The following is a 23,050-nucleotide window of genomic DNA, read 5'->3' as shown; positions in this document are numbered from 1 at the left end:
ATTTTTATTTTTGTAGACTAATGTTGCAATACGCTAAGATTAGCGAAGCAAAATCTATCAGGGTGGAGGTGTGGGGGTAACCTTCTGCCATACACATTAATTTTGACCAGGTTGGAACACTCAAAGCTTGCAAGCTTTTGTCAAGCTCAGTTTATCTAATAAAAGATATTACCCATTCGTAGGTACTACCCCTTGCTTTGCTGACACTGTGCTGTGTGTATATTCCTGAACACATGCTTCTGTCATACCGTTCTGTAATCACTGATTTTCCTCTTGGGAACGTACTTGTTTTTTTAGTATTATCCGTGAATATCCATGTGCTGGACCTCAGTGGCCTGGAGGTATTTTGGCAGATGAGATGGGTCTTGGAAAAACAGTAGAAGTGTTGGCGCTTATTCTGACTCACACCCGACAAGACATTAAGCAAGATGATCTGACATTACCTGAGGTGAGGCAACTAGGGTAAGATTTAATATGAGGAAATTACTTCTCAGATTAATGAAATGTGTTTTATCTCTAAGTTTACTATTTTGTTTTATATTAATCCAGAATCAAAGCTGGATTAAAGTACAGTAAAAACTTTAGCTTTTTACTTTGTGATACGTGGTGACATAAATAGTGGAGTAGATTGCATGAGTGGCATTTGATACCATTCCCCTTTGTTGAAGGGGACTAGCAGGCAACTGCACTGTTAATAAGCTGTTAATAGTTTCCACACACTCCAAGAGTGTATGAATTTATAGTTTGGTCTGCTAAGTCAGAAATTGTTCTCCCCTTCACTTCATTCTATTAATAAGTATCAAACATCTATTAGACAAGCTGTATTGCTTATTTGTTTTTGTCTTTCTGGCTGTATGTACAATATGTATTTTCCTCTCCTGCCTTTCCCCATCCGTAATCTATGTCAGTTACAGCTATAGATTCCTTCAACTTAGTTCTGAAGTCGCAGAGACCCCAAGGGGCTTGCTGGGCTGCTCTTCTGTTTTAGTGTAGGGTGTTGAACAGCATTTGCCAGAAAACTGAGCCAATGGGTATCATTCTACCTACTTAAAAATAAATAAATAAATAAATAAATTAGTGGGATCAGTGCATCGTAAGAGTGCACACTTCATTAACAGTTCAAGCTTTTTTTCAAATGTGAAAAAATTAAGTTCAGAATTGCTGTGAAGAGATGTGAGCTGATAACACTATTTAATGTTGTCTGCCTTAGGGTAAGCTTGTGAACTTCTTTGTTCCACCTCAGCCTTTAGAAGGAAATAAAAAGAAAAAAACAAGGGAAATGGAGTTGAAATTGAAAGAAAAAATACAATATCCCAGTAAGTATTTCTGATGAATTTCTTAATGCATTTTGCTTTTGGCATAACTCTTGTGTTGACCATTGGTAGTGAGTTTAAGGCCACTCTGTGATTTTGCAGAATGAAGTGGTTCTTTCGCTGAGTATTTTGGTGTAAGGTTGTGTATGTTTAAAAGTAAAGTTACCAACTCAGATGTCTGCTATAGAACTGTGTGTACCTGGGGGTCATTTTGTAAGAGTTCATTCATCAAACTGAAATAGAGAGTTTCTAAACTTCAGTAAGAAAAATTAGGAGGTAGTTATTTTTGTGGTTACTCTGTATTGAAATATGCACGTCTCATCTGAAAAGTGATTCATAAAACTACCTCAAGTAAAGCATTGTCAAAACTGCTGTCTGTACACACTTTGCATTTTTTTAGATAAGCACAGACAGTGTTCAGGGTTCCTTTAATAGGTGTTCTCCAAGGTAACTGTCATTTTGTCTGAGCTGTAGTTTTTCTTCTGCTTTGGTTATACATGCAGGCTTACGAGTGATGGTATTAGCAGCTGTAAAGGAGATGAATGTGAAGAAAGGAGCATCCATTATTGCAATATTTAAGTATATCAGTGCTGTCTATAGGTATGACATACAGAGAAATAAACGTCTTCTCAAAAGAACTCTAGAAAAACTAATTGCAGAACAAGTAGTGGAACAAGTCAAAGGACATGGTCTGGCTGGGTCTTTCAAGCTGGGAAAGAATTACAAGGAACAGAAGAGACGAGAGAGAACCAAAGAACAGGTAAAACTTGCTTCAATAGCTACTTCAAAGAATGGTGCAAAGGCAGAGCTTTCTACCCATTGCATACTGCAGTCAACCAAGTTGTCTCTGTGACCTAGTTCTGTGATACTGGCTTATTTATAAAAATGAAAAAATGCACCATTTGCTTTGAAATCCATAGACAAGGAAGCAGAAATGATAAGTAGGTTAAATATGGGGCTAAACATTAACTACATTTGTCATGAGTCCTGTAAAATACTGCTGTAGGGGCTGGCAGATACACTGTTCTTACCTTGCAGTTGTGTGGTAAACACTGGTAAACATATAGGATGTTTATATCTTGATGTTAAAGTCTTCCTTCCAAAGGAAGAAAAAAAGGTGAGGAGAAAGTCTGACAATCTTGTTTAATTTTACTTTGTAGATAGCAAGGACTTCAGAAAGGACTCAGAAGAAGCAGTTGACTGATACTAATACTCAAACCAAAGAATCAAAAAATAGTGATGTTACTTCTGAAAATGTCCTTAAAATCCCTTTACGACTAGGTATCGCCACAGAAGAACATGATTATTGTGCAACTAGGAAAAACAGCAAGACATCTGAAGTAGATCACAAGAACTCTGCAGAAGAGAATGATGTTCAGCAGGAAGCTGTGGTCCCAAAGTCTCTTGACTTGCATGGCAGCCTCCTTGTTTCCAGTGACGTTAGCAGTCATCCTGATCTTGATGTTCCTAAAGGTAAAGCTGATATCAAACAGGAAATCCCAAAGGACCAATCCTCACATTCCCAAGAACGTGCCAGCAGTAGTGTGCAGCATGCAAGTTCTGTGTTTCCGTTTAATACCTCTGAATATCGTTTTGAATGCATCTGTGGTGAGCTTGGATTGGTTGACTATAAAGCTCGCGTGCAGTGCCTGAAATGTTCTTTATGGCAGCATGCAGAATGTGTAAACTACAAAGAGGAAAATTTGAAGATCAAGCCCTTTTACTGTCCCCACTGCCTTGTGGCAATGAAACCAGTTTCTACAGGAGCAACTCTGATAATTTCTCCAAGTTCTATTTGTCATCAGTGGGTGGATGAGATCAACAGACATGTGAGGTCATCATCTCTTCGAGTTCTGGTAAGATTATATATGTTCATCTTCTGGGGAGTTATTTTATCAAGGCTTGGGGTTTTCTGTCTGACTCTCTGTATCATGTAAAGTTCAGACGTTTCTTTGTCAGAATTCTGTATTCCTTGCTGATAGACCGTCATGTCTGTTTTGGCAATACGTGATACACTTCTCTCCCTGAAAGATGTCTGCGTTTAGTTCTTCATTTTTTTCATTGTTAGTTGATCATTGGGAGACAATACAGTGAACTAGATATCTTTATCATACAGAAGCAAATCTTGAGTAGTAGCAACAATGCATGATTTCTAAGAGGGAATGCTGTATGTGTCTTTTTTTCCAAAAGATTATTGAGGAACTTAGGAAGGCCTTCCTATAGGTGTTTTTAGCTGTATCGACTCTCACTGTATACTTAGCAGCTCCCTGACAGGTGTTTCTCACTTCTTTGTAGATAAAAACAAATGGTTTAGTAGGTAAAGGGTATACTTTGGAATTCTGTTTCTCAGGCTTTATAGAAGTCTTGGGCTTTCAAGTTTACTGAAAATAACACCGTTACATCTTGGGCATTTCTCTAGAATGTCTGACATGGAATAGTATGTTGCTTGTCTGGAGACCTTGTATCATCTCTTGATTTCTCATTGAAATAAACTTAATTACACATACAGTAGTTGTGACTGTACAGGATTTTTTTTTTTTAATATAGCTATTACAGTATTCAAGGGTAAGCATTGTATTTTATTAAACTGAATTTATTTCAATTCAATTATTTATCTCAACTAGATGATCTTTAAGGTACCTTCCAACCCAGACCACTTGGTGATTCATGATGTAGTCAAGTCTTGTCCTTCATAGTTTTAATGAGCAAAAACCTTTCTAATGGTAAGGTGCTTTGAGATACTTAGATCCTTTGTATTTTGAATAAGGGTAAGTAGATAAAAAGAAATCTTCACAACCAAGAATGTATCTGATATCTTCAGTTATCCTTCAATTGTCCATTTGTACATTATGTAATGTACAAATGAATTCTAGGCCTCCAGTAAGTTGTGTGTGTGAGTAGTCTAACTAGCTTAGATAACTAGCTTTATTGCGGCAGCTAACAAATGAGTAGCTTGCACAGTTTTCATAGGACCTAGTCCAAGTTCTATACCAGCTTTGATGAAAACTGTCAGAAATAGATTTACATGGTAACAGGAGAACAGCTTAAATACTGAATGTCAGTACTTTAAAACTGTGACACCTTCCACTCTAAGACACTGTTTACATCTTCTTTTAACTGCCAACTGTAAGCCATCCAGAATGGCTTTCAGTGCTGTTTCAAATGAAAAGTTTTTTTGTTTTTTTTTTCTGTGAACTTAAAATGAAATGAATGCAGACATTTTGAAGTATTGACTTTCCCATGTTAACAGATTTTGCATTGCATGTGAATGATGTTTTTTATTCTTTCAACTGGTCATAACCTGTGGGAAATTCTACAGATTTTGTGTAAAAGAACAAAGAATTAGTATTTATCAGTAGGTCTTGCTTTGTAGCAGGTTGTCTTTTCCTGCTGCTGTGGAAACAACCAAAACTTGGCCAAGTTACAAACCTCCAGAAAATCTGTTCACAAATGCTTCAAAGAGATCATTAGACTTCAATAGCTATTTTTCCTTAACAGTTGTTTCAGTGAGCATGCTCTGTGCTTTGGTGTTTTGTTTTTTAAATCTCCTTCTCTGTCTCTTTTTTTTTTCTCCCTTGTTCATGTGCATTAGCCAGGTTGTACTTGCTCAGTTCTCTTGTTCTGGGGCTGAACAGAAATGTTCTGCAGGAGTTTCTTGCAGTTGACAAAAACTTTGTTGCTATATGCAGAAATGTAGAGCAAGATTACTGGAGTAAAAAAATATAGTGACAGTGAAAATAACAATTTTAACAGTGAAAATTAAACAGATCAAGGGCTAAGTAGGGGGGAAAATCAAATGAGGTTGTATATCATCACCTCAATTTTGGTATTTCTAATCATTTGTTGCCTGAATTAAGAGAGCATTAAAGTTTGTTACCCTTAGGGACTGGGTATCTTAAGTGATTAAAACCAAGCATTTGTAGACAACTTTAGATAAGAATAGACTGTCTTGATTAGAATGTTCATGTAATCACAGACTGAGAGACATATAGAAGGATATTAGCTGATTGAAGATGTGACTAGAATTTAGATGTTTTCTAAAAAGATGGGGGTATTCCTGTATCTATGAGAAGAAAACCAAACCATTTAATGCTGGGATTCAGCATTACATACAGTTCTAGGTGAATGGTAAGAAGTAGCTAATGACTTCTTATAAAAATGTAGTAAGCAATGGATGCATGTAATTTTAAAGAGTGTTCCTGAGATAAATGGGGAGCAAGAGAAATCATTTTTTTATGAGAAAGGGAGGGGGAAAAAAGTTGATTGCTATATAGCTCTGGTAATGATTACTTTCAGCTAGAAGTCCTGGGGATGACAAAACTCTATTTTTGTAAATGGATTTCACTGATTGTTTGCTATACCACTTGTTATATGAAATTTTGACATGCTTTGGTATTCTGAGTATATTGGGACTCATCATATTAGCTGTGTTTTAGATATAAAATGCTATCACAGGGAAGCATGTAGTAAAATGTTTGGTTTAGTTTGTAAAATTTTTATTGAAACTGCTCCATGTTTCCAAAAGGATTGTACTTAAAATAATGAGGGAGATAAACTACTTCTGATATTACAACAAATGTCACTATGAAAGATTTATTATAATATTCTGTTGATGCACAGAGAACTGTTTCTCACTAGGGTATTCTTTCTATGTTATGAGTCTCTGTGGAGATACTTTTTGTAGATAAAACTGTACCCAGAGTATTATTTTCTGTTTTTAACTATTTTATTTTACTGCATGCTACTGTCTTTGTCTAATCTTCCATGAAATTTTCACGAGATTCTTTGGGGGGTAGATGAGAGGATTGAGAGGAGAAAGGTAATATACATCTAGAGTAAATGAGAGAAGAGAGAGCATGTAACACTGGCATAATGCTACTTCTTACAACATAAAAGAATATTTAATCTTGTTTACAGCTGTTGGTACACAAAATTGTTGTAGCAAGTTCTAAAATTCTTTTTTCTTCAAAGGAGAAACAAAATCAATACTTGAAGTTTTGTACAGATGTAAATAATTATACATGAAATTGCATCAATGTACTTCATTTGTTATTTTGTATTACTTATGTTTTCTGACCATACTAGTACATGGTACAGGTTTTGTGAATGATTTCCTATTTTATGAGGGCCACATCTAAAAGTATGCATGTATTAAGCCATACATGATAGATATGGTATATTTTTTTTTTTTTTCTGAAATGTCTCTTACCTTAATTCTTCGCTAATGAGCTACTGAATGCAAATCCATGTAGGTATATCAAGGTGTGAAGAAGCATGGCTTTTTGCAGCCACACATGCTGGCGGAGCAGGAGGTGGTTATCACCACATACGATGTCCTCCGCACTGAACTGAACTACGTAGACATACCCCACAGCAACAGCGAAGATGGGCGGCGTTTCAGGAACCAGAAGCGGTACATGGCCATCCCAAGCCCCTTAGTAGCAGTGGAGTGGTGGAGGATCTGCCTTGATGAAGCACAAATGGTTGAATGTACTACTGCAAAGGTATAACATTCCCACTCATGCATTTATTTAACTTGAAAAGGTTTTGACAAGCTTATTGTAAATAATTAAATAAGACTCCCCCCGCTCCTAGCATTCGGTGAGCTTAGGTCATTTGTCCTTGTAGCTTGCTCTTTAGAAGTGAATTTTCTGTTGGAGATATTATTATTAATTGTTTCCCCTGCTGGAATTTTAGCAGACTGAAATATATTCAGCTCAAAAAATACTTAACGTAATCTATACTGACAGCTTAAACAACTAGGTCATCATGTTGTATATAGTGTCTGATAGTTTCAAGCAAGACACTAGGCAGTTCAGTGACATGGTTCAGAGGCATGTGTCCCCTGGATCCAGAGGTTAAAATAATTTGCAGTGTCTCTGGAAACTCTAGGTGTGCAATGGGAGATAATTAAAATTAATGTTCTTCCAATCTTTTCGCCCAAGACAGGAAGACAAAAATGCTACTTACATCATGGTTCATAAGCTTTAGTATTCATTCTGTGTATGTTTCTTTTGCTAACTCTGTGCCTCTTGTGAACATTTGATTGCACTTGATTACTTCGAAGTGGATATGGCTTTTGGTTACCTTAAAAATAGCTCTCAGTAACTTTGTACATGTTTTTGTAATACATTGTACCAATGCTGCTTAAAGGTTTGTTAAACTTTTAAACCAAAAGTTGTGCAGGCTTTTTTTTTTTTTTTTTTTTTTTTTTTTTTTTTAAAAGTCCCTATGTCTTCACACTGTGTTCCACTCTGTTTTTTCCTTTCCTGGCATTGATTCTATCTTGTTTTGCTAGGCTGCTGAAATGGCACTCCGTTTAAGTGGAATCAATCGCTGGTGTGTCAGTGGCACTCCTGTGCAGCGAGGATTAGAAGGTGAGATTTTATGCAGCAGTGTCAGCTGTGGGTTTTCCTTGTCCTGATAATGAGGTGGTGGGTTTGAAGCACTTAAAATGTCTGCTAATTTTGCTCTGAATTCAGAGATATGTATGAGATATTCTGACTTTGGAAGTCCCCTGGTCTGTGATGTATGTGATGAATGTCTTACAGCTCTGAGCTGAATTATCATAAAGCTAACAGAGTAGGGAATGTAGCCACCAGGTCTTTAAGAACTTAAGGGTGTCGTCATATATTTCTGTTTCTCATGTGGACAATGCAGGCATTTAAACATGTGCTTCTGTAGTTCTCCAGTAAGTTCTGAGTACAAGCTTAAAGTTAGTGTGTCCTTAAATTTTGTCCCCCAAGATGGTGGGCATCTGAATTGATCAGAATTGGCAAGCTATGTTCTTTCAAGGTAAGAAAACAAGAATAGTGGGTTTTGTGAATTTCTTCTGCTGTAGTAGAAAAGTGAAAGTCTTCTGAATTGCAGCCACTTCTAGGATAGTGGGCAACAGAAGGTGCCCAGCAGGCTGTAAAGTAATGATACTGAGCAATATTATTGTAGAAAAAACTGGCAGACCTAGCTAACCATATGCAATCATGTACTTTCTGCCTCTCACCCCTGCTCTGAGTAGGTTTAAATTCATCAGTTTGTTCTACTAAACTTGAAATTAGCTGTTTGAGAGACATTTTGCGATATTGCAAGTTCAATAAAAATCAACAGGTAACTAAAGGAGAGACTCTTCCCTCCCCTCACCCAGTCCCCTGCCTCCAGTTAACTGTTTTTGTGAAGGAATGACCAGAAAACAAGTGGAAAAGATAATCACTCAAATGTCTTTGCTTTATATATGGTAACATTTCTGTGGAAGCTAACTTTTTTTTTTTTTGGAGGCATATTCTGAAGTATTAAAACAAAAATGTTGCATTAAAACATTTTCTTTTCTTGGCAGATCTGTATGGATTGGTTCTTTTTCTTGGAATTGATCCTTACTGGGTCAAACATTGGTGGGACCAGCTTTTATATCAACCTTATTGTAGGAAAAATCCCCGTCCTCTCTACAGTTTAATTGCCAAGATAATGTGGAGATCAGCAAAGAAAGATGTGATTGACCAAGTAAGAGAGAGGTTTTGGTTTTAAAATTTCTGAAGAAGATATATCAATAATTTTATTTGCAAATTACTTATTTTTTAATTGCAGATTCAAATCCCGCCTCAGACAGAAAACGTACACTGGCTTCACTTTTCTCCTGTGGAGAGACACTTCTATCATCGCCAGCACGAGGTGTGCTGCCAGGATGCATTGGCAAAACTCAGGAAGATATCAGATTGGACTCTTAAGCTTAGCAGCCTAGATAGAAGGACCGTGACATCCATTCTGTACCCTTTGCTGCGGCTGAGGCAGGCCTGCTGTCATCCACAAGCTGTTCGGGGAGAGTTCTTGCCATTACAGAAAAGGTGAATTTTTATCACTTCCTTAATGGTTTGCTTTGGATAAAGCAAACCTTTAGTTGTGCCTAATGGTGCAGTATTTTGTAGAGCTGTAAACCTCACTTTTAAGCTTCATAAGTTAACCATGCAACTTTGTCACACCAAGCTCTGACAACAGAAGTTGAATGATATGCAGTAGGGGAGCCGGTAATTCTCGTGTTAAAGAAACATTAGTGCTGAGTGATAATGCAGCAACACTTTGACTTTGATGCTGTTGCATGCTAGGGTGTTACAGGTGACAAATATACTGTGAAACAAAATATACTCTTTTTCAGTTTCAGACAAGCCCACCAAATTTCATGTCTTACAAAACTCACTTTCATAAATGAGAACAATGAACTAATTGAATAAACAGAATGGAATAATTCTTAAAATCAAATGTTTTTAACGTGAGGTTGCACAGCTAGTAAATATGCATCAAAACTTGAAAGCTGTTCAAATCTTTCTTTTCCCCCTCTTGCATGCTTTCAAGGTCACCCTTCGCACAGAAGCCCTGCAAATATACCAGTTTGGTGCCAGCCTTTGTTAGACCTAAAGCCTGTTGCCACTACTCTTTGTGAAACATAGTTACTTCTTTTTTGTGCAATTAAATGGGCTTTGTGAAAACAAGGTGTTTCTCTTCCAGAATCTCAGAGCACTGCTTGTGTTGTTTTATTCTTAAATTTAAAAACATGGAAAAACATAAACTATAGCACTAGCTATGTTGCTTCTGTTGTTTCTTGCTTTTGTTCATCTATTTTATTAAGTTTATTTCCATCCTTTTATGAAGTTTTTTATCCTACTCCTTCCTGTTTCTCATACAGGGCACTTTCAGTGTGCCTAAGCAGCTGTAGATGACTTTCCAGCTGTTTCAGCAGGGACCAATAGCAGGCACTGTGCTATACCACTTTGTCTCACATTCTACCAGTGTGGTAGTAAGAAGTCAAACCTGGGAGAAAGCAATGTTCCCACAAACCCCTACATTATTTGCATTGAAATTAGCCAGCGGAGCACAAATGAAACATAAAACTGAGCTGAGCATGCTGGGGACAGCTTAGTGTACTGCATTGATTTTGGCACAGTTCCAGGGAGCAGGGTTGTATCTGGTCTCACAGCAGCAATTGGTCATAGAAGCAGCCTCAGGTTGGGTGTAGACTGCTGCTGCAGTTTACTTTCCTATCTCTTTGCATCAGTCTTCTTCCTGCCTGGATTCTTTGTCCCTTATTCCAAGCTACCCTTCATGCTTCCTTCTTTGCTTCTCCCTCTCATCTTTCCTGTATTTTTCTGTTCAGCTATTTCACTTCTAATTAAATTCCTCACAATAATTACAAATATTACAAACAAATGTAGAAAAGGAAGTCTAGAAAGAAAGGGAAGTTGTGCTTGCTAATCTTCACTGTTTTCATTCCATATATTTTCCACTTACCTCAATATTTCATCCATTCTGCATGTTTAGGTTGGTGATGAAGGGGAGAAGTGTAGTTTCTCGTGGCTGTTTTCATTTCTCATTTTGTTCTCTCAGCTTCTAGTGACACAAGGTCTATTTTTGGTTGTTTCCAGTTCTCTATTGTAACAGAAGGAGCAACATATTTTGCCCCGTGAAGGATTACTTCACCTGGTTCTATTTTTCCTCTTGTTTTATTTCTCCCTATTTTTAGGAGTTGTCAGTCTCTTGATGTACTTAAGTTAGAGTAAATCTCTGCCTGAAGTCTGTTGGAAAAAGTTTTTTGTTGGCTTCTTATTTTTTAATCTCTGGTAAACATTTGCACAGTATGTTGCATGTATGTAACATAGTATTTCATGCTGCACAGCAAGACAGATTAACTTCTGTAGCATTATGGTTTTGTTTCAAATTTGAGCCACTTGCTCTCTATTCCAGCACCATGACCATGGAAGAACTGCTAACATCTCTGCAGAAGAAATGTAGAACAGAGTGTGAGGAAGCTCACCGACAGTTGGTGTGTGCTCTTAATGGCTTAGCTGGTATCCATATCATTAAAGGTAAGACTGGGTGGCTGTAATATATTTACTTCTTTTAGTAGGCTTATTATGGAAAAGACTTAATGAAAATAAACTTGGGAAAATAAGCTCGTAAAAGTGTTTATAACAAGACCAGCACTCCTCCTAGTCAAAGGAGAAGAGAATAGATGTAGTGTGGTGTCTTTGAGGTGCCTCGGTATTTCTGGCTTTCCTGTTCTGTGTTCTACCTCAGTTCTACCATCTGTTTGTACTGGGAGGATAAGAAATCACACTTGTACTTATTCTGCTGCCTTATTTTATTAGTATACTGCTTTCAGGCCTGCCTTTGTGTTCCCTTCCACATAAAATTCCACAATGAATGTGGAATTACTTGACTGCATTTTAGGGTCTGCGTTTTTGTTTAGCGGTTAGAGCTGTACAGCAGGCATCACAAATTTTTCAATGTTGATTTTTGTCTGAATTAAGAGGGGAAAGAAAGCTTTGACTGTAAAACAAAAGTTGTTTAAAAAACTTGCCATAAATGCCAAGTGAGTTAAAGAAATTGTTGTCACTGCTAAACCAACTAAAAGTTACTGGCAAGTCAAGAAATCTTCCAAAGAATGCTTGACAAGCCTCAGTGTTGAGTCCTTGCAAATTCAGCGCGTAACTTTTGTCCTGTTACAACAATAGTATATTGCACGACCCTTACAGTTTGCAACTGTTCCAGTGTAAGAAAGAACAAATCTTATTGCTGTTATGTTTCTAGATATGTGGGGAAGTGATTTTTTTTTTTTTTTTTTTTTTACTTCTTGCTTTTATATATTTCATGTCCTTGTACTTTCCCCATTTTAAGAGTCTTCTAAGACTGTATTGCTGGCTAAGTAATTTTTTATCAGATGAGAGAAAAGGAAATATTTTTTTTTAAATGCTGCTACTTTCATGTGTGCAACTTCAATTTTGCATATCTTCTTAAATCAATTTATGTTATCTGTTTTCTGAGAAGTGATTGTCATGTTGGTACCTTATATCTACGGTTATGATCCCTACATGTATGTAATTACTTTTTACATTTCTAAAGTACGATAAAACTTTTCTGTGCATGTGTTGTTAGGACTCTGGAAGAGTGAGTAACATATGTGCAGTGCAAATTTAGTAATACATCCTTGCAATGAGTTGTAGATGGTGGGTTTTTAGTGTGACATTTGAGATGGTTTTTTTTGACATACACAACCGTGGATGGATATTTTTAAGATCAAGAAGTTTATAGATCTGACGATCATGTAATATACTTAACTTAGAAACTGCTTTAGCCTATAAGATTCAACACTGTATCTTTTCCCATTTTGGAGCAGGGAGAATGAACAGGGAAGATTTGCTTGAAGATGAACAAATATTATACAGCTTGTCTGAAAACCTCTTCATTTATTGCAAGTGATGTCTGTCTGGATATTTAAAGACCAAGTCAATTTGTATATGTAAATGTTCTTGTTTTGTTTACTTTTTTTTAAATCCAGAAGAATATGCATTGGCTGCAGAGCTGTACAGAGAAGTGTTACGTTCTTCTGAAGAGCACAAAGAAAAGCTCAAAACAGATTCCTTGCAAGTGAGTAAAGATTAAGGTGTAAAGAGACCTGAATAAGAATTGGAATAATCTAGATTTAAATTGACAGGTTAAACTTTTCTTTCTCCCAAGTGGTGTGGTGAATGACTCTTTCAGCCAGCTGGCATCAGTCTTTAGATAGGAATCTGTCTAGTGACCTTCATTTGTCTTTTTCTAAAACCTACCATGTTTCTAAAAAGCTTTTGCTTCTCAGTCATAACAATATCCCAGAAGCAGTGTATGATCTCCACCTGCTGTTCTGTACTAAACTTAACAAGCTGACTTTCTAGGCTTGCATATGTGACTGTGACTGTTCACATTAATGGTATTATTTTGCAGACTAGTGCAAATACAGGATGCTGGGTTGGCAATAGGAGTGATATTAATGTGCCAAGTGATAGAGAATAATAAAATCATTGCACTGTAGATGATCTCAAATAGCATTAAAACACACAAAAAAAAAAAGTTATTTTTTTCAGGAAAAATATGGATATATTTTGAATACTATATAAAAGTATGAATATATTTTCCTGATAAATAAACTTTGTAACAGTTATTTCAAGAACTATCAGTTTTAAATTGACCAGAATTCTTTTAATCATAACAAGATATTTAAAATGCTAATGACAGATAAATAAGAAGTGATCTGTATATTTCTTTACTTTGCTTTTTTCCATTAAGTTACTCTTTGATTGCTAATCTTGTATGTGGTCATTTGATGCCTCCATTGTGCTGCTTTGATATTCCTTGTTTGTGAAATTGAGGCATTTTTCAGTTAGCATGTTAGCATAAACTTGTTAAGCCACTTGTGACAACGTTGTTAATGAAGCTGTTTTACTGAATGATATATCAAGTAAATATTTTCCTCAAAATGTGCACTACCTAATATTGACTTTAGGTAATAAAACTACTTCTGTTGAGTGCTTCCCAGTTGTGTAGCTTTGACTCTAAGAAAATGGCAAGCCACTACAGGTTAGTGCTCTTTACTGGCTGATGTATTGATAGGGCAATGGTGGAGTGAGTCAAGGAGGTGAGAAAGGCATAAGATCATGCATAATCGAGGAGGTTATTAAAATACATTCATGGAATATGCAGGCAACATAATATTAGTAGACTGGTTTGGGATATATAAGGTGAACCTAGAATAAGAAGAATAGAGTTGCTTTGAAATAATGAAGTTGTTTTTTCCCCTGAAAAGTTTAAAAAAAAAAAAAAAATAGTAAAATAGTTGAAGTGTTCAAGAGAGAGTTTTTTTTTCCTTATATTCTCTTTTGTTTTAGAATGCTAAATGACTTCTCCATATGATGTTCCGAAAGATTTACAAAAGAATGTACTATAAAATAAACAACTTGTTTTACATAATAGTTAAGGGCAGTTTTAATTATGAGGGTGAGTACTGGACAGAATCTGAAGACTTGCCTAATAATTTGCTAAGAGGTGTTGAAGGTCTTTTTAACTTGTTTCACTTCCCACCTCACTAAAATGATGAAAACAATGTTTATCATTATATGCTTCCAGATTAATATAGGGGTTAAAAAAAAAAAAAAGACGCTAATGCTTTAATGGAGTACTAATTTCTTGCCATAAGACTTCATTGCTGATTAAGCTTTTCCTGTCACAGTTATTGCAATATATTTTTTTCATGATTACCACTGACTTTTTTTTTTGGTATGTTTAGAGACTTCATTCTACACACAATTTGATGGAATTGTTGGGAAAGCACACAGGAATTCCTCCAACTTTGCGTGATAGCCGACTTGCAGAAGAGGTAAATCTTGTTCATTTTTATATAAATACGTTTATAAGAGTATCTTTTTATTTTTTTTATCCTTTAATATTTTTCTCTAACCATAGTTTTCAAGTTAACTGTGGGCATTTTCTTTCAGGTTAGTCAATAGAAATTTTTCTAGTTTCATAGTAACTTAATAGAAATTGTGCTCATTTTTTGATTGCCTTAAAACTCAAGCAATTTAATTGCCACGTTTTCCTGACATTGATGTGAAGAGGATTGGAAAATGTGGCTTTTGCTTACAGATATAAAGCAGAAATTGCTATAAAAAACAATCTTCTGCCAGCAGCTCATTCAAATCCCTATGAGTCCGGTCTGTTTCTGGTAACTAACTTCCACCTGTAGCAGTAATATAATTGTTTTGATAGTAGCAAACAGAAGAAACAATTTAAACACACCATTAAAATGCACTAAATAAAGGTATCTAGTGATATCAGATTGTAATGGTAAAAGATGTGTGTATGTGTTAATGGTAAGAAACAAGATTTCTGTTGATCAGTTTTTAAAATATCAAATAATCTTGTACAGGTTATATCAGAGACACCTGCATGTCATAAATGGTTTTCACTCTCAGGAGTAATTTTTATTGGAGAAAAAAACACAAGAGTGATGCCCACAAATATAATACAGTTTAAACCTTTCTTGGTATTTTTATTGATAAATTCTATATGTAGGTAAAGTGAAATTCAATTGTGTGGTTCTCAGATTGAAAAACATTGTGTTGAAGCTAAACAATAGAAAAATCCTAAAACAATGTAGAGAGAATTAAGGAGTATGTGGCATTCCAATTCCTCTTATAATGTGTTGTGTTTCTAGTGTGTTATTTGGGCCTGTCCAAAAGCAAAATCGCATGGTTAACATCATGTAATAATTTGTCTTTGAATGTTTTGGGAGGGCTTATGAATAAATTCTAGAGGGAAAAATTAAGTCTAAATATTACTCAAGAACAAAGGTGAGTAGCACTTAGGTAGATAGCCATTCTAAAGCATTATGGTAGCTGCGGAGATGTTGCATTTTTATACCTCATAAATAAGAGTTGTACGTCATTTAAACTCTTACTTACATACAGGCAGAACAACTTCGGCAGCATTATATGAGTAAATCAAATGCAGAAGTTGCAGAAGCCCATCAGGCTTTACAACCAGTTTTCCAGACCATTCGGGAGCTCCAGAGAAAGGCAGGTACCTCTTACATATTTAGTCTTTTTTTAATTTATTTAAATTTACCTTAATTTCATGTTTCCTTTTTTATCCAGACCTTCAGCTACCTATTATCTCTAATAGTTCTTTGAAGGCCTGTTTCAAATGGGACTTCAGCAGTGTGCGTATATTCATATATACACACACACACAAAAAACAGAGCCCCCAAATATACTGTGATCCCCGCACAAAGACGTTCACAGTGCTCAGTGAACGGATGACTAAAAAGAGAAGCATATAATAATGGTGAAATGGTTCTAGTAAAGTTTAGCACTGTGCTTGATTCTTATGTTAACAGTTTCACGTTGATTTTAAGTCAATGAGTTAGAGGTTTTAGCTTGAAATGTTTCTCTAGTGTATCAGATTACTTGTTACTTCTGAAGGAAGTGTTCTTTTTTGACATGCATTTAGTCATTGTGTATAAGGCTCAATTACATCTATTCAAGGTGACTATTCACATTTCTTGGGAAGGTACAAACCAAACAAATTAATGAACACCTGAGGTGAAATGCTGCTTGTTAAAATAGTAAAGAACTAATACAGAAATGGGGTCATACAGCACATACATGTGAAGAAGTAATCTTTCCCGTATTTTCACCTTTAAAAATTATAAGCTCACTTCAGTGTTATTCTTCATTAATTTCACAGATAACTTGCTTTCTTTGAAATGTTCCTTTCCTCTTTTATAGAGCGCACTTTGAATTGATTATGATACCTTTTACACGGGTATTCTGTGTATATGGCCTAAGAAAATCTGACTCTACTGAAGCAATTTCAAGGTGTGGAAGTAGATGGGGTTTTACAAAATCTCTGTCCATGTATTCATTGGGTATTTTCTAAGCATATGCTCATTCTCTGCTTTCTTTCCATGGAATTTACCAGGTTTTGTTGTTTAAACATGGCCTAGAGAGCAGAATAAGCCTCTGCTGCAAAGAGTAAACTTACTGGTTGTTGAATGTTCATAGATAACCTGTTCTTTTGCATACAGATACATTCTGGTTCTCCATGGTGGTTAGATGTCATCCAGACTGCAATACAGTATGCCATTGATGAGGAACTTGTTCAACGTGTGCAAAACGAAATAACCTGCAACTACAAACAGCAGACAAGTAAACTCTCCATGGCAGAAAAGTAAGAGAACTAGCTAAAGTAGGCTAATGAATACAGTTAAGTCTTTTCAAGTCTTCCGATCACTTTGTGCTAACAGCTGCAGTTTAGTAGCAGGCACTTGTGCTTCAGAATATCTGGGCTGCAATTAAGTTTCAAAAACAGTTCAAGAAATCAGAACTAGATAGAAGACTTGAAAAGGAAAGTAGGAGAATTAGTTTTCTCCTAGACAAATGTTCTTTAAAACTTTCCTTTCTATTATATACGGTTGTTTTAGTGTTTTTTAGCAACTGCTTGTTAAGAAAGATCCCAAGTTTATTGCATTAAATTTGGGTAACCTCTAAAAGAAAATGACTCTCAGAAAAGGGAAGTGGACAGACTATATCAGGAATTCCTTGTGTAACAACATAAAATAGCATCATTGTCTTTAGAGCAAAGAATTTTGGGTTGATTTCATGTTAAACAGCAGTACTTCTGAATTCTAAATGTGTGAAGCAGTGCTTTATGGGTTAATATTATGCAAACAAATTGTCATAATAGCTACTCTTTACTGTGCTTGTTTTGAGTGGAATTTCTGATATAGAAAATCAGATCAAGAAGTTATTAGTAATGGTGTGATACTTTGATGTAACAATTCCATTTTTTTGTGTGCTATTACAGTATAATGATTTGGAGGAACATCTGGAAGTCACCTAGCACAAGCTCTTGCTCACAAATCGCCCATGCTCAGAGACTTAGATTGACCAAGTTGCCCAGGAATTTGTTCTGTTAGATTTAGAATACCTCCAAGGAGGGAGATGCTACAGCGTCTTTGTGGAGTCTATTCCAGTATTTGACCCACTCAATGAAAAATAAATATCCTTTATTTATTTATTTATTTAAACACACCATTAAAACACACCATTTTATTATATTTATTTATTTATTTAAATAAATATCCAGTTAGTGTTTCCTCTGTTGCATCTTGTGTCTGTTCTCTGTTGTCCTTCCACCATGCGCCTTTACGAAAAGTTTGGCTTGGTCTTCTCTGTCCATTCACGTTAGGTATAGATAAATGTAGAAAACAGTAAGTTCTCCTCTGAGCAGTTGTATTTTAAGGGTGAGCAAGGCCTGCGCTCTCAGGGAGAGAAAGAACTTAATTTCCTATTTAATTTATTTTAGCATGTGCAGTAAAAAATTGATAGTGTCTAGCGTTTCCTAACAGTCAGTTGTGGAAGCAACAAATGGTAAACTCTCATTGAGTATTAGAGATGGTTAATCCAGGGGATAATGTGGGAGTTTTACAAACCTGTGATTGCAATACATGTGTATTTTCAAGCTACCTGGTCAGGCAAACTCATCTATTTTAGTTTAAAATATTTATTGCTTAACTAGGTCATTTTAAAAGCCAAGCTTCAGTAGTGTTGATAAACTTGTGCTCTTTTCTACTCACTTTAGGAAAGGCATGTTTTGAATCAAACTCCCCTTATGGTGTAGAAGCACAATCTTATAAAACATTCGTCTTGCATGTGAATACTAGACCCTGTATGAACAGTGCACTCTCAGTAAAGGACCTCTGCCCACAGGAAAAACATGATATAGGAAGTACTTTGCTAGTCCTCACATCCCCAATCTAATCAAGAAGGACAGCTAAGATTTAGGACATTTTTAGGAAATTATTTCTTCAAAATACTGAATTAAATTTGTATTTGATGACTCAGTGTGCTATTTTTTCCCTTTTTCTGCAAATCAGATTCCGTGACTGCAGAGGCCTTCAATACCTACTCACAACCCAGCTGGATGAAGTGAAGAAGTTTCAGAAGATTGTAAGAGAAGCAGTGAAAAACTTAGAAGGCCCTCCATCAAAGCAGGTTATTGAGGCTGCCACTATCTGCCATTTGCGACCTGTTAGACTGCCACTTAACAAGTATGTCTGGAGAATCTAAAATATATTTTAGATGTATTACACAATTTTTCCTTTACTCAAAATAAGAGAAGAGATTATGGTCTTAATTTTGTTCTCAGTTTTGTGGTTCTATGTACACAGACAATACAGGTTCAGTTGTTAGAATCATGACCTTCATTTTTATAGAACTGTAGAGCTGTAGAATATCCTGAATTGGAAGGGACCTATAAGGGTCATCAAGTCCAACTTCTATCTTAAACACAAGACAACCTAAGAGTTAAACTGTATGTCCAAGAGCATTGTCCAGATACTGCTTGAGCAATGACTGGCGTGATGCTGCAATCACTTCCCTGTGGACCCTGACCACCCAGTCAGTGAAGAACTTTATAGAATGATAAAATTGCTTATGAAACCTTTTGCTGTCAGATATTATATCGCATGTACATATAAGACTTAAACTGTTCTTTTTAAGGACTTTGTGTAGTTTTTTAAATATTAGAATTAAGAATTACAGGAATTATTGTGGTTTCTGATCAAATTCTGAGTAGTTTTGTTTTCAATCTCCTATATTGCAGCTGTGTCTTCTGTAAGGCTGATGAGCTGTTCACAGAATATGAGTCGAAACTCTTTTCTCAGACGTAAGTTCATTGCTATATAATTTTTTCACTTCAAAAAGAAAAAGTTGGATTGTTCTCTATTTTGTGCTTACAGTTTTCTGAAATGCTTTGAACAAATTAAAACTTCTTGCTTGGGGTCTTGATAGCAATTTCATTAGGTTAAATTTTCTATGTAAAATTCATTTGAAGAAGTCATCTACAAAGAACAAATGCATGCCGTTCTTTCTCAGGCTGCTATAATTGGCAGTATGTGTGAAGTGTTTAAGTGTTCAGAAAGAGCTTGTATAAATACATGGTGTAATGCCATACCCTTTCACTGATATTTTTCTGTATAACTCAAAGTAAGACAATTTGACTTAAGCCACAATGAGGGAGGAGACTTCAGACCTGAATGCAGCTGTGATCTGAAGGAAAGGTTGCACCAATCCATGGTGTGAAAGGAATATACGTAGTGGACAGTAGTGAGGCATAGGTCCTCTGAATTCTTCTTGACTTTTATCTCATATCCCTTACAGCATCAAAGCTAGATTTGAAAATCTTAATGTCACTTGAGAAAGCATTTGGAATGTCTTCCCTAGTGGGAGCTCTGTTAGGATCATTGGAATCACTAGGTAACATTAGGGTGTTTTCTGAATCGGTGTTGTTTATTAAGAAGGTATCTGGGAAGCTGCACTGTTCTTAAACAGTGCAATGCATTGCATTATATTTTGCATCAGAATTTGATTAACTCTTGCTGATTAAAGAATTCAGAGTTACATTTTTTTAATTGAATGTGACATTCTAGAATCATTAACTACTGAAAGATAATTAAAATGTGTAAGCATCTTACAAAAAGCTGTTAATGATTTTGAGCTGACAAAATGGCCTGTACAGTAATTTGAAACCAAGTAGCAAAACATTTGTCTGTATTTGTTTAGTTTGTTTTTTTCCTTTAATCAAATATTAGAAGGCTGAAATATATGATGAATAGTAGAAACTGATGTGGAATTCTAAATCAGTGATACGTTGTTGGCTTTATTTTTAAGTGTTAAAGGCCAAATGGCTATATTTGAAGAGATGATAGAAGATGAAGAAGGGCTAGTTGATGACCGTTTGCCCACCACAAGTAGAGGACTGTGGGCAACCAGTGAAACTGAGCGTGCCCTGAAAGCTATTCTCTCCTTTGCTAAAGCTCACCGGATGGATGTTAAGCTAACTGAAGAAGGTAGCATATTTCTGGAACTCTTTGAAGCATGGAAAAAGGAATATAAGGTACAGTAAATTAGATGATAAAGAAATATAGAAATAAAGAAATATTATATGTAATACATGCAGATTTAAGCTGCATATGAACAAATATTTAAATTGCACTTCTGAAATCAGTTTGTATACACAAAACATTTTTGTGGTGATTATTACGTGATTTGATTTAAAATGGTTTATATATGGTTTAAGGATATCTAAAAGATCTGTACTGGCAAATAAGCAATTTAGTAAGCACTGTAATTGCATCTGTTAGGATAGTATCTAGATACAATTAAATGTGTTTTTCTGCTTAGTTAAATCAGAACGTAGCAAGACAGCAAATCAGTTGGTCAATTCTGTAATTCAGTTAACCTTCCATCTTGTGCTAGCTATAGCACAAGCTTCACATGCTTTTCACATAGCCCTTCACATGCTTTTCACATAGCCCTTCACATGCTTTTTTTTTTTATCCTGGATCTTTTTTGCCATGCAATGTAACCTAGAATATTAGTCCGCCATTCTTTGGACCAGAGGGAACTGCTGGAGTCTAATGTGGCTTTCTTCATGCATCCTGGCATGTCTGGGTGTCCTTGCAGTAAATACCAGTGTTGGAGATAGGGGAAGAACTTCTGCATACAAGGGTATCATCCTATCTTATAGCCTAGATATAATCAAGTGTTTTCTTTCAGATAGTTATCCTTTTCATTTTTGATTAAAAAAAAAAAAAAAAGTAATTTTTGGCATTTGCATCACTGAAGTTTTTGATATAGTAATTAAATTGTGGAAAGCTTGGGAAGGCATATTTTATGGTATTATAAGTAATTTAGAAATAATATAACATCAATTTGTGTATGCAGTATACTTCCAGTCCAAGACGTTTCTTTTGTAGAAAGTCAGCATTTTCTTTTACTTGGGAGATCTGAATCTGATTTAATCTTCACCCTGTGCTTGTCTGTTCTTTTGTCAAGACCATTAACATTTATTTAAAACACACTTCACCTTCAAGAAGTAATGTTTGTACTATAACAGCTAACTGTTCAAAAATTGGTTAATCATTTTCCCTTATTCAACATCTTGCCAGGCATTTTGTTTCTGATTTTTTAGTTGTGTAATAATAATAGCTGTAGAAGAAATGAGAGACCTCGTTCATAAAGAGGCTGGAAAAGAGAATAAGCAAAAGGCATAGGGATAATCTTGCCTTCCTTTGTAATTTGTTGTTGTGTCTGAATTAGTGTAAAGAAATATTATCTCTTATTCAAAAATGTTTTCATATTATACAGTGTATGGTCGACTCATATAAAGAGAACTCAACTCAGTTCTGCTACTAATTTGTTTAGGCTTTTCTTATAGTTACTTCATGAATATTGGATGGTGCTAAGGGATCACGTGTCTGCTATTGATGAGCTAGCAATGGCTACAGAACGGCTGAGGGTGCGTCATCCTGATGAGCCAAAACCAAATCCACCAGTTCTCCACATCATAGAGCCACATGAGGTGAAGTACTTGACAGGAAAGACATCTTTTTTTTCTGAAAGAATCAAGTTTGGAGACTGTACCTCAAGTGTGTGTGTGCGTGTATAGTGAGAGAGATCTATGTATAAGTTCTATAATGCACCTCTGTTTCAATTTCAGAATGCTTGGGTGGAATAAACAGAAAACATGCCACTTTTAAATGTATTGTATGGGCCTTTTTGAGTTTATAACTCTTAAACGGATATATTTTGTCAGCCTTCTGGCTGTATGAGTGGCATGTTTCCAAAAGACTACTGTCTTTCCAGCAGCAGGTGAATACCTGAGGGACCTGTCTGGTATTGCCCAATTTTGCAACCTGGTGGAAAATGAAGTTGACCTGATTTCTGACCTGCATTGTTACTTTCCACAAGGACTTTAAAAAAAAAAAAAAAAAAAAAAAAAACAGCAGTAAAAAAAGAAAAGAAATAGACACCTTATTTCAGTACCTTGGAATCTGAGCCACCTCTGAGACATTTTCTGTTCTTGAACACGGGAAATGCTGGGTTGATTTCACTTAATTATTTTTCTTGCACAAATAGAAATATGTTTTCAATAGAAATATATTTTCCTTTTTTTCCTGTGAAGGCTCAGTGTTAGATATAAGTGCTACTATAGGAAAATAGACATTTAATCTATGTACTTTTTTGTATTTATACACGTTTCATACTGTTTCCGTAGGTAGAGCAAAATCGAGTGAAACTTCTGAATGACAAGGCAGTGGCTAAATCACAACTACAAAAGAAATTAGGACAACTTCTGTATCTCACTAATCTGGAGAAGGTAAGGTTTATGGTTCCTTGATCTTTACCAAACTAAAGTGATATATTCTACTTACTTGAAGAAAGTTGCCGTTATTTCATTTAAAAATTGCATTTTCAAGTAAATTCAGTTCCTGTAAAGATTCACACTACATATTGAATTTGTGTGGTGTTCTGTGTTACTGCATATTCATAAAGTTATTTATTAAGTGTTACTAAGTGTAATAATAAAATATAAAA

General features: G+C 35.6%; 1 protein-coding gene across 2 annotated transcripts in view; it reads left to right on the top strand.

Annotated features, from left to right (window-relative positions):
* The window catches only part of SHPRH (SNF2 histone linker PHD RING helicase), a 44,303-nt gene that overhangs the window by 5,747 nt on the left and 15,506 nt on the right, over nt 1-23,050 (top strand). For both annotated transcript variants that reach the window (XM_082758195.1, XM_082758196.1), the window contains 18 exons: nt 298-448; nt 1,211-1,316; nt 1,817-2,073; nt 2,474-3,169; nt 6,566-6,817; nt 7,612-7,690; nt 8,644-8,807; nt 8,892-9,148; nt 11,040-11,161; nt 12,634-12,722; nt 14,398-14,487; nt 15,578-15,685; nt 16,696-16,838; nt 18,547-18,720; nt 19,275-19,337; nt 20,342-20,567; nt 21,891-22,034; nt 22,731-22,832. In XM_082758195.1, the coding sequence (XP_082614321.1) occupies nt 298-448; nt 1,211-1,316; nt 1,817-2,073; nt 2,474-3,169; nt 6,566-6,817; nt 7,612-7,690; nt 8,644-8,807; nt 8,892-9,148; nt 11,040-11,161; nt 12,634-12,722; nt 14,398-14,487; nt 15,578-15,685; nt 16,696-16,838; nt 18,547-18,720; nt 19,275-19,337; nt 20,342-20,567; nt 21,891-22,034; nt 22,731-22,832 (3,223 nt within the window). The remainder of the gene's footprint in view (nt 1-297; nt 449-1,210; nt 1,317-1,816; nt 2,074-2,473; nt 3,170-6,565; nt 6,818-7,611; nt 7,691-8,643; nt 8,808-8,891; nt 9,149-11,039; nt 11,162-12,633; nt 12,723-14,397; nt 14,488-15,577; nt 15,686-16,695; nt 16,839-18,546; nt 18,721-19,274; nt 19,338-20,341; nt 20,568-21,890; nt 22,035-22,730; nt 22,833-23,050) is intronic.

Source organism: Aythya marila (genome assembly GCF_965140915.1).
Source record: "Aythya marila genome assembly, chromosome: 3".
In the NCBI taxonomy this organism is placed as follows: domain Eukaryota; kingdom Metazoa; phylum Chordata; class Aves; order Anseriformes; family Anatidae; genus Aythya; species Aythya marila.
This window is presented reverse-complemented; position numbering and strand designations above follow the sequence as displayed.